The sequence below is a fragment of the Scardinius erythrophthalmus genome (assembly GCF_964197995.2).
Source record: "Scardinius erythrophthalmus genome assembly, chromosome: 17".
Lineage (NCBI taxonomy): Eukaryota > Metazoa > Chordata > Actinopteri > Cypriniformes > Leuciscidae > Scardinius > Scardinius erythrophthalmus.
Genome location: NC_138237.1, coordinates 10,549,365 through 10,561,630, shown reverse-complemented (window position 1 = coordinate 10,561,630; position 12,266 = coordinate 10,549,365). Strand labels below are relative to the sequence as shown.

General features: G+C 36.4%; 1 protein-coding gene across 3 annotated transcripts in view; it reads left to right on the top strand.

Annotated features, from left to right (window-relative positions):
• ptpn13 (protein tyrosine phosphatase non-receptor type 13) overlaps positions 1-12,266 on the top strand; it is an 81,382-nt gene that overhangs the window by 55,279 nt on the left and 13,837 nt on the right. For 2 of the 3 annotated variants that reach the window (XM_081391384.1, XM_081391383.1), the window contains 11 exons: positions 2,750-2,839; positions 3,582-3,689; positions 5,271-5,402; positions 5,536-5,963; positions 7,266-7,394; positions 8,024-8,117; positions 9,599-9,684; positions 9,766-9,913; positions 10,049-10,263; positions 10,357-10,455; positions 11,257-11,612. In XM_081391384.1, coding sequence (XP_081247510.1) covers positions 2,750-2,839; positions 3,582-3,689; positions 5,271-5,402; positions 5,536-5,963; positions 7,266-7,394; positions 8,024-8,117; positions 9,599-9,684; positions 9,766-9,913; positions 10,049-10,263; positions 10,357-10,455; positions 11,257-11,612 — 1,885 coding nt within the window. The remainder of the gene's footprint in view (positions 1-2,749; positions 2,840-3,581; positions 3,690-5,270; positions 5,403-5,535; positions 5,964-7,265; positions 7,395-8,023; positions 8,118-9,598; positions 9,685-9,765; positions 9,914-10,048; positions 10,264-10,356; positions 10,456-11,256; positions 11,613-12,266) is intronic. The other variant, XM_081391385.1, reaches the window with a different exon arrangement.

Below are 12,266 nucleotides of genomic sequence, written 5' to 3'. Positions count from 1 at the left end.
CTCTGTGGAGCACAGCACAGCTCTATGTACTTTTTTTTTTTTGCCAGTCATCTGTTTCTTTTCAGTGGTCAAATTTAGTAAGTCCTGAAAGTTGCTAGGAAATGTCATGTCCTCTCTGGCCCTGTAACACAAACATCTGCTTAAATTGCAGTGAACTTTTACTGAAGGAAAACAGTCCAGATTTTAATGTCAATAATAACAGTCGTTTGCCTCACGTTGACAACGGCGTCGGTTTAATCAGAGTTTAGAATCCCAAAGTCTGATGAGAACTTGCCGAATCCAACATGCTCCGGATTGCTGTTTTCTCGGGTGTTTTGCATGGCATGGAGAACATCTTTTGTTATGCACTTTCCTCTCTCGCACACACTTGGCTCAAGTTTCATTGGCGTCTTTCTCTGGCTCAGATGCACTGTTTCGCTAAGCCGCGTGTTTTTAGCAGCTCTGATATATGGCCGTGGTGTGGGCTAATCTCCCTCATCCTCGAGTATGAGTTGCTGGCCACGGCTGTTAGTATAGCACATCAGAGTTGGGCCAAACATAATGTTGTCCCTTAGCACCAAGACCCTAGTTATGAAAGATTAGCCCAGCTTATGGAAAGCTGTGCATGCATTTAAGACTTTTTATACTTAGCTTTTTGATACTTTATGTACAATGAACAAGTGTTACATAGAGTAAATGTACAGTGCCTTGCGAAAGTATTCGGCCCCCTTGAACTTTTCGACCTTTTGCCACATTTCAGGCTTCAAACATAAAGATATAAAACTGTATTTTTTTGTGAAGAATCAACAAGTGGGACACAATCATGAAGTGGAATGAAATTTATTGGATATTTCAAACTTTTTTAACAAATAAAAAACTGAAAAATTGGGTGTGCAAAATTATTTAGCCCCTTTACTTTCAGTGCAGCAAACTCTCTCCAGAAGTTCAGTGAGGATCTCTGAATGATCCAATGTTGACCTAAATGACTAATGATGATAAATAGAATTCACCTGTGTGTAATCAAGTCTCCGTATAAATGCACCAGCTCTGTGATAGTCTCAGAGGTCTGTTTAAAGCACAGAGAGCATCATGAAGAACAAGGAACACACCAGGCAGGTCCGAGATACTGTTGTGGAGAAGTTTAAAGCCGGATTTGGATACAGAAAGATTTCCCAAGCTTTAAACATCCCAAGGAGCACTGTGCAAGCGATAATATTGAAATGGAAGGAGTATCAGACCACTGCAAATCTACCAAGACCCAGCTGTCCCACTAAACTTTCAGCTCATACAAGGAGAAGACTGATCAGAGATGCAGCCAAGAGGCCCATGATCACTCTGGATGAACTGCAGAGATCTACAGCTGAGGTGGGAGACTCTGTCCATAGGACAACAATCAGTCGTATACTGCACAAATCTGGCCTTTATGGAAGAGTGGCAAGAAGAAAGCCATTTCTTAATGATATCCATAAAAAGTGTCGTTTAAAGTTTGCCACAAGCCACCTGGGAGACACACCAAACATTTGGAAGAAGGTGCTCTGGTCAGATGAAACCAAATTTGAACTTTTTGGCAACAATGCAAAACGTTATGTTTGGCGTAAAAGCAACACAGCTCATCACCCTGAACACACCATCCCCACTGTCAAACATGGTGGTGGCAGCATCATGGTTTGGGCCTGCTTTTCTTCAGCAGGGACAGGGAAGATGGTTAAAATTGATGGGAAGATGGATGGAGCCAAATACAGGACCATTCTGGAAGAAAACCTGATGGAGTCTGCAAAAGACCTGAGACTGGGACGGAGATTTGTCTTCCAACAAGACAATGATCCAAAACATAAAGCAAAATCTACAATGGAATGGTTCACAAATAAACATATCCAGGTGTTAGAATGGCCAAGTCAAAGTCCAGACCTGAATCCAATCGAGAATCTGTGGAATGAACTGAAAACTGCTATTCACAAACGCTCTCCATCCAACCTCACTGAGCTCGAGCTGTTTTGCAAGGAGGAATGGGCAAAAATTTCAGTCTCTCGATGTGCAAAACTGATAGAGACATACCCCAAGCGACTTACTGTACAGCTGTAATCACAGCAAAAGGTGGCGCTACAAAGTATTAACTTAAGGGGGCTAAATAATTTTGCACGCCCAATTTTTCAGTTTTTTATTTGTTAAAAAAGTTTGAAATATCCAATAAATTTCGTTCCACTTCATGATTGTGTCCCACTTGTTGTTGATTCTTCACAAAAAATTACAGTTTTATATTTTTATGTTTGAAGCCTGAAATGTGGCAAAAGGTCGAAAAGTGCAAGGGGGCCGAATACTTTCGCAAGGCACTGTATATGTGTATGTATGTATATATGTGTGTATATATGTGTGTGTGTGTGTGTGTGTGTGTGTGTGTGTGTGTGTGTGTGTGTATATATATATATATATATATATATATATATATATATATATATATATAAATATAAATATAAATATATATATATATATATATATATATATATATATATATATATATATATATATATATATATATATAATAGAGACTGTTGCGGATGCTCAATATTTTATATATAATGTGTATATGTATGTGTTTATATATAAAATGTTTTTTCATTTAGAAAATGTACAATTGTGAATAGGTCTTTTTAATTGTGTTCTCTGAAATAACCTTAATAACACTGGTTATTAGTTCTCAAAGTGTTTATGTGTGTAAATGGACACACACTGTTTTTAAACGTAACCTTCCCCCTCTATTTCCCACCCACAGACTCCCTGAAGAAGAAGGTGCATGCCTTACCCTCCCCAGAGCGAGAGATACAGACCGTAAATCTGAAGAAAGATGTCAAGTATGGGCTGGGTGAGTGAGAGGGGTTCACACATCCAGTCAGAATGGAGCTCCTTTGCCACAGAAATGCTGCGCAAACACACACACATGTGCAAACACACACACACATGCGTGCGCACACACAAACACAGACATTGAGTTTTCATGTTTTATGGAGACTTTTCATAGACATAATAATTGTTATACTGTACAAACTTTGTATTCTATCCCCTTACCCTAACACTACCCCTAAACTTACACATTTAAGAAAACGTTCGGCATCTGTACATTTTTAAAAAACATCGGCCTGTATGATTTATAAGCGGTTTTCCTCATGGGGACCAAAACATGTCCACACAAGGACAAGGATTTCAGATATTGCCATCTTTGTGGGTACATTTTGTCCTCATAATGTAGGGTTTACCAGGGTTTTACCCCCCCCCCCCCCCACACACACACACACACACACACACACGACTAGTGTGATAGAGTGCAGAGGTCTGGCAGTCCTCACCTCTCACACAGTGATTAATGAATCCCACTCTGGGAGGGAAATGTGCTGTTTTACATCCACCTCAGATAGGGACTTGCACTGAAATATCTTATCAGGATTTAGCCTGATAATGAGAGGAGGTTGTCTATCATTGATAAGAGAAATACATTTAGTATATGCACAAGTGACAGTCTCAATAAGACATCTTTGAATCTTTAGACTTTTGTCTTTTTGTAGTCTGTGAGACATAGTAGGATGAAGTGCGTTTGTGTCGCTCACCAGGCTTTCAGGTCGTAGGCGGAGAGAATTCTGGCCGTCAGGACCTGGGCTCCCTCATCAGCTCCATCACACCGGGGGGACCAGCAGATATCAACGGCTGTCTGAAACCAGGTATCAGAGTGGAAAGAGGAGTGATCTTGTTTCTATATTTAGAAGTAGTTTGAATTTTCTGGCTGAAAGCATCACATTTTTGTTGAGAAATTCACAGAATTCCTAGAATCTTGTTCCACAATACCCTTGAAAGATTTAAACCATTATAGTATAGTTTTAACTGATTTTTGAGCATGCTTTATATCAGTGGTTCTCAAGGAGGCCTCAGAAAACTTACAAAGGGGCCTGCAGGATGACTTACAAGTATTTCAAATAATAAATTATAATATTAAATAATAATAATAAAAAGAATCTAATATCAATCAAGTAAAAATCAATCTAATTCAAAATTCTTTAAACTTATGGAATCACACAAATAAATCATGGTCAATTTATTTTAATATTTCAAGTATATTACAAGCAGCTTTGTCATAATTACAGCAGAAAACAAAATATATTTTGTAGCTACTGGGGAGCCTTTGCATATTGTGTTGAATATCAGGAGGCCTACGGTTGAACCACTGCTGTTAATGATTGTTAAATGCTTTACATAATTCTAGAACACTTTTAAATGATTCTAGAATGCTTTAATAGAATGCTTCGAGTGGTTCCAAAATGCTTTGAACGATTTCTGAATGCTCTGAAAGATTCCAGAACACTTCAAACTGATTCCAGAACACTTGAAGTGATTTATTTCACTTTGAACGATTCTAGAATAATCACTAAAAGGTTGTTAACTCCCCATTTAGTATGCTTTAAGTGATTCTACAGTGCTTTAAATTAGTCTAATATGTTTTAAAAGATCATTGAATAGTTGTAGAATACTTTTAAATGATTCTAGAATGCTTTAAATATATGGAATGCTTTAAGTGGTTGCAGAATCCTTTGAACAATTCCAGAGTTCTCCAAAAGAATTTGGAACACTTTGAACTGGTTCTAGAAGTCTTTGAATGATTACAGAACACTTTGAGTGATTCAAATTTTCAGTAGAAGTTTGTTAACTATTGTATAACTTAAATGATCTTTAATGCTTTAAATAATTCTAGAATGCCTTTAATGGCACCTAGAACACTTTGGAAGGCCCAAAAATTACATTGAAATTTTTCAATGTAACAGTTCCATAACTCTGTATATTATTCTAGAATTCTGACCCTGGAAATGTTCTGGAATCATTCATAGCGATCTAAATGATTCTAGAACTCACTGATCAATCCCAGAACAGTGTAATTTTAGTATTATTGAGATACTATTATAGTTTGTATCAATATTTTAAATGTTTTTATTTTTGTTATATTCCATTTTCATTGTTTTTGTCATTTTTATTTTCAATGTCTAAATATTTTTTTTATTCATTTTTATTTCAATTTTAGTTTATTTTAGTACATCAAGTTAAACTAAATAAGAAATGTTGTCTTGCAAACTACCTGAAATATATATATTTTTTTCACTTTTATTTTATTTTTATTTTATTTTATTTCAGTTCATGTTTATTTTGTTTCAAACAGCATGCTTTTTATGCTTTTAGATAACTATAATAACCCTGTTCCAAAACGCTTGTTCAGTGTAAGGTTGTTAACTCCACATTTTTGTCTTTTCCTGCAGGTGACAGGCTGTTGAGCGTGAATGATGTCAGTCTGGAAGACCTATCACATGACACTGTGGTGGAGATTCTGCAGAGCACCCCTGATGATGTCACACTGGTGGTCTCTCAACCTAAAGAGAGACTGTTTCCAGGTAATGGATTGCGTGTGGACATTTTGGAAGAACGAATATAAATGTTGCATTTCAGCAGAATCGTTCTGAGAAAAGGCTTTTCTGAAGGCTTGATGACAGTACCATAAACAAGCCTCTTTTTCCCTCCTGTTAGACTCTCATTCAGGAATCCATCACTTTAAATCAGACTCTCAAAATCAGGAAGATGATGTCGATTCTTCCTCTGAAGATCATACACCCTCCCCCAGCCTGCCTCCTATCTCCAGCAAAACGTCTCCGCCTCAGTCCGTTCGACAGGGCAGCGTCAGTTCGCAGGACTCCAGGACAGAGAGCGCCGGCCTCCTGCAAACAAATCTCAATGGATTCCATCGCAACATTCCCACCGAGGGTCCCGTGGCGGCGCAGTCACTGACGGCTGACAGTAAACCCTCGGTTGAAGCTACTCCACCAGCTTTGCCCCCTAAAACCAGAAAACCCAAAGTGCCAGATGTTCCTAAAGAGCTGGAATACTCAGACAGAGGGGATTCCGACATGGATGAAGACACACACTCAAGTAGCCAAGAGAAACAAAAGACTAAAAAGGTAGAATCAGTCTCTGTAGTGATTTGAATGAACTTTGACTCAGCCCTCAAGGTTTCCTATCGAGATTCTAGTCAGCATCTGTTTGATATGAACTTTGACGTGTGCTTTTTAAGATGTTACTTCAGTGTTTAAACCTCACAACAAATATTAAATTGCTTTTTTTAAATATTGGGACAGTTCTCGCTCACTCATTGCATCCCTCCTTGGAGTTCCCTACATGCCAGCGGATTTTCACTTAATCAAATGCAGAACATAATTTGAGATTTTTAAACATATTTCACATTTACACCATGTTCTACCCATGGCCGTTTGACAGGTTTAAATCAATGAAATCATCATGTTTCATCATCAAGTGAAATCATCAAGTGCCACTCACTTGCTAAGGAAAACGTCCCTAAAACTATTGGTCATCCTAGTGTTAGAGATGTTTCCAAATTCATTGCAATGAAGGAGGTACTTTTGGGGTCAGCAAGATTTTTTAAATGCTCATCAAGACTGCATATATTTGATAAAATATAGTAAAAACAATAATATTGTGGAATATTATTACAATTTAAAGTGTATTCTTTTTTTTTTTATGTCTTGGCAAAGCTGAATTTTCAGCGTCATTACTTCAGTCTTCAGTGTCACATGATCATCAGAAATCATTCTAGTATGCTGATCAGTTTTTTTCAGGATTCTTCGATAAATAGAAAGTTCAAAAGAACAATATTTATTAGAAATCTGTCTCGTTTTATCAATTTAAAGCATCCTTTCTGAAGAAAAGTATTCATTTCTTTAAAAATTTCTTGCTGACCCCAAACTTTTGATTAGTTATTTACCATTTAGCAAATGCATATCAATGTGTTAACAACCACATGGTAACGGTTTTGGACCAATGAGATTTCAGTGTGGGCAGGACTAAAATGCACAACCAGATGACTGACAAAATGTTCTATCGATCATCGCCATAAAGGCCGCTTTGATCAAAACTTCATTTGTCGCTTCTGGATAGTACACAGTGTTTCACATATTGAAATTCAGGTATCTCAGTTCCACATTTCTTGGAAGTTCCCTTTACAGCTAATATGACCATTTAAGGTTAATACTTAGTATAGCTACACTTCAGAGCCACGCAAATGTGTGAAATACCAATAAAAACGTTCTAACTGCTTGTGACCGTCCCTCACTCTCTTTCTGACCGATTGCATTTCTGAATGTAAATGCAATGCAGTTGTGCATGTCAACTCCATTAACCTTTGACCCTTGCATGAATACGGCTGTGCACGGCCTTGTATTTACCCAGCTCTTCTCTGTTTACAGGGGGTTTCTCCCAACATCGACACGGAGACTTTAAGTGCTAGTAGCCCAGAAGTCAATAGCCTCCAGCCTGGAGATCTATTTGACATTGAGCTGTCCAAAATAGACAGCAGTCTGGGCATTAGTGTCACGGTACTGTTCGGAAAGGTTTCCGCTCTCTTTTTTTTTTCCTCCTTTGTTTCCCCTTTACTTACTTTGTGTGTGTGTGTGTGTCTGTGGTGTTGTTTTTGTACCCTTAGCCCTCGCTCCTTTTTGAAGTTCCTCGCTTGGCTTCAGTTTTGGGAAAGTAGATTTGGTTCTTTGCATGCAGATTTTTACAGGCATTTGAATTGGCTGCTTCACAAAACGGTAAAACTGAAAAACAGTAGGTACGGCAAAGCGTGGAAACGCACAGCTAAGACTACATGCCACATTTTCAGTTGTATTTTGTTTCTGACGGAGAAGCACTAATGCCTGCATGGATTTGCATTTGCTTGTCTACGGTGTGATTTTTACAGTGATGCTTTTTACAGCATGCAGCTTTTGTTACGTAGACTTTTAATGATTGAAATGATTTTTTTAAAAGTCTGTTTCAAAACACTGCAATGAAATTCATTAATCATCAACTTAAGAAATCAAGTGGTTTGCTCTATGATTGTTAGGGTGGGTATATCTTATAAATCTAAAATGAGCATGTCCAATTGATTGCTTAATACACTCTTAGATCCAAAGATTTTTTTTTGCATGATGCCTTTGTATATTAACATGTCTGTCTGTCTCAGGGTGGATCAAACACAACATTGAGGCATGGAGGGATATACGTCAAAGGAGTCATTCCTAAAGGAGCCGCTGAGCTGGATGGGAGAATAAAGAAAGGTAAAAAAGGATTTTTAAAAAAATATATTTTTTAATTAAAACAATACACTACCGTACAAAGATTTTTTTTTTAAAGAAATTAATACAATCATTCAGCTAGGATGCATTCAATTGATCAAAAGTGATAGTAAAGACATTTATAATGTTACAAAAGATTTCTATTTCTAATAAATGCTGTTCTTTTGAATTTTCTATCTATCAAAGAGCTTGTTGAAAAAAAGTGCTGAAAATTCAGCTTTGCCATCACAAGAATAAGCAACTTCAGTTGTTTTAAATTGTAATAATATTTCACAGTATTACTGTTTTTTTATATATTTTATTTTATTTTATTTTATATTTTATTGAATCAAATACATGCAGCCTTGTAAGAGACTTATTACAAAAAATCTTAAAAAAACATCTTACCAACCCCAGGACAGTTGCAAGTATACATCATGTTATTACTTTTTGTTCTGAATTTAATTTATGCAGATTTTATAAAAAAAATAAACATTGTGTCCCTGAATGATTTTCAGTACTGTTACATTTTACATTTGTTTGGTGCAAAAAAAAAAATGTTCTATTTAAATATAATATAATTTAATATGTTATAATATGTAATAATATGTTATAATATGAAGTAATGACGTAATAATGTGACCTTAAGTCCTATATTAATCAAGTGACAAAAGCTTTTTTATGTTATATTTATTATATTTAATAATAATGTATTATATGTTAAATTTTTATTTTTAATGATATATGTATACTGGCTTGCCTAAGGGTTTTATAGCTAAGCTATTGATACAATGCAGCAGCCAGAGTACTAATGAAACTAAAAAGGAGAGAGCATATTACACCCGTTTTAATGGAATTACATTAGTTGCCAGTTCACCAAAGAATTGATTTTAAGATTCCTTTATTAGTTTATAAAACACTGCATAATCTGGAACCTTTATATATTACTGTCAAGATATCTTCCAAATCGTAGTTTAAGATCTTCTTGTGCTGGTCTTTTGGCTCAGTATACAGTAAATCTTGATGATCCGGTGGTACTTCTTTTAGCCACAGTGCTCCAAAAATGTAAAGTGAAAGCGACTACTAACATTCATATTTTTAAAAGGTGGGTTAAAACTTCTTTTTGCGTAGCAATATTGTGTAAGTTTTTGTTTTTTATTTATTTTGTGATCCTTTTATAGTTGCTTTTGAGTATTTTTATATAGAAAAAAAAGTGTGAAATTGTATTGCCAATCTCTTTATTTTACCTTGTGAATCTTTTAAAGTTGTTTTCAAATATTTTATATTAATATTGTGTGAAAATGTAATGAAAATATTAGTTTTTATGCTTGTGAAGAACTTTGAAGTGTTATACAAATATATGTTTATTATTTAATATTTGTAATATTTTTGGGGGGTAAAAGATGACCTGTACGGTTCTTCAAGAGATTCCCAAACGTTACAAGACTGTTAGTAAGCGTGTGTGTTGATGCTGTGTCCTACAGGGGATCGTGTCGTGGCTGTGAACGGGAAGAGTCTTGACGGAGCGTCTCACAAACAGGCAGTAGAGATGTTGAGATATACTGGGCAGGTGAGAACGTTGCGCCCCCTAGAGGACTTCTCTTCTCTCAATGTTTAACCGTGTATTTTAAACTATATTCTTGTTGTCTAGGTGGTGCATCTGTTGATGGAGAAAGGTCTGCCCCCAGAAATCAGAGTTCATGCCCCTCTGACCCCTCAAGACACTTCTGAACCTCAAAACGCAGCAGTGGAGGAGTTACCACCACCCAAGAAAGCAGAATACAACTTCATTACTCCAGGTATGAGGTGGAATTGACACGCTTGCTTTCGAGCTTATGAAAATGTGCCAGAGGTGTAGAGGTTAAACATGTGGGCTGGTTACTCAAAGGTTGTGAAGAGTAAATCAGTGTCCTCTTTCTTATTCACCCCTCTAGATAACACGTTTGAGGTGGGGTTGCTGAAGAACACGTCCGGTCTGGGTTTCAGTTTCAGCCGCGAGGAGAACGTTCCCGGAGAGCCCTCGGGTTCCAGCATGGTACGGGTCAAGAAGCTGTTTCCAGGGCAACCGGCAGCCGAGAGTGGCCGCATCGAAGTGGGCGACGTCATTCTACGCGTCAATCAGACGCCACTCAAAGGACTTTCACAACATGTACGTTAACCCTTTACTTTAGTCTGTGAGGATTTAAAAATATGATTTAAAACAAAATGCTAACTGTTTGTACTAATACTTGCTGTTTGTCAGGAGGTGATCTCTGCTCTGAGGGGGACAGGTCAGGAAGTGACCCTTCACTTGTGTAGACCTGAATTAGGGGTCTTACCTGAGATGGACCCTGCCAATGCAGTAAGACTTTTAGTTTTAGTCTCACATGTTCCATTACCTAAATGAATTTTTTATTTTGTTTTTTGCTCAAGAATTTCAGGAAAGGACATGATGTAACTATCCATACATTACAGCCATATATATTCAATTAGATAAGTAGTCCCATCACAATTTGAGACCAATTTATTTAGTTTTATTGAGTCTTATTTTGAGTCATTTTATTTTATTGTGCTTTTTTATTTTTTATTTTATTGTGTCTTATTTTTTATTTTATTTTACAATCTTATTTTGAGTGTTATTGAGTTTTTATGGTTAGGGTTTAGTTTTATTTTATTTAGATTATTTAATTTAGTTTTATTGAGTTTCATTATTGTTTTATTTTTTGAGTATTTTATTTTCATTTGAGTATTTCATTTTATTTTATTTTATTTGGAGTTTTACTGAGTTTTGAGACTTATTTTGTGTCTTTTGTTTTATTTTGAATTTTATTTATTTATTTAAAAAATTATATTATTATTTTTATATTGAGTATTTTATTTTATTTTATTTTATTTTTGAGTATTTAATCTAATTTTGTTTTATTTTATTTTGAGTGTCTCATTTTGTTTTACTGAGTTTTATTTAATTATTACAAATTTTTAGTATTTTATTTAATTAAAATTTTATTTATTTTTTTGTCTTATTGGGATCTCAGTAACTCGTGTGTGTTTTTTTTTTTTTTTTTTTTAGCAACTTTAGCAGTTCTTTACAGATTCAGCTATCACTACCTATTTTTCACTATCACATTTTTTTTAAATTAAAACTAAAATTCACACTCCGCAGACTCCCGTGCCTTCTCCACGAAAGGAACCTCGTCCCAAGCCCCAGCCTGATCCCAAGACGAGCTCCCCACCTCAGGCGGAGCACCAGCAGTTGGTGGGTCCTGTGGAAGAGGCTCTGGAGAGGTTGCTGATGAAGTCACCCAGTCGCAGGGACAGTTACAGCGACAGCACCGACAATGACGAGATGGAGGAGGCCTTCAGCCCCGCCAACCTAGAGCAGGCCAGTCAAGCCTGGGACAGGAGTGTATATCAAACCCCCATGGAAAGACTCCCAAACGAGGCCAATATGGACGACACCGTACGATCTGCATACTACTCACCCAGACAATCCATGTCTAGACCAGAGGTCAACAGAAGGTGACAAATGTACTCCTAAAATAGTGTTTTGCTAATATATGTGCTTGCTAAACTGTAAGAAAAGAAAAGCTGCTGCCTTACATTTTTAGGTGCAATCAACTTGGCTTTACTGTATAAGTCATTTCAACTTAAATTATATTAAACTGACTTAAAAAATTTGTTGAATCTTGTATAACTTATCAAAATAAGTTTTCACCTTTTTTATGAGTTAAAGTAATGTAAATGTTCATCTTGAATTTAATTAATCTTAATTTGAATTAATGTAAGATGATTCAAATTAATTTGAATTAATGAATGTACATCAGTTGTACACTCGTTATTGCGGTGCAGTATGGGATTGAATGAGTGAACTCGATAACGTCCACTGTGGTTTTGGACACCACTACAAATGACTTTTCCCTCAAATAATGCTCTATTTAAGGGTGTCTATTTAAGGGAGGAGTTTTTGATCACAGCCCCAGCGTTCTTACATAAGCTGACTTGGTTGTTTCATATAATTGGGTCCAGGTTACAGAGTTCAGGTGTGACGCACTATTTCTCTCCTGTGGGTGTGTTTTGCTCAGTCTATGTCACGTGACTCTGTAAGTGTTACACAACACGGCAGCTGGCAGCAGTGACATGCTTGTTTGCACTGCTGAATGCAGTGTGATAGAG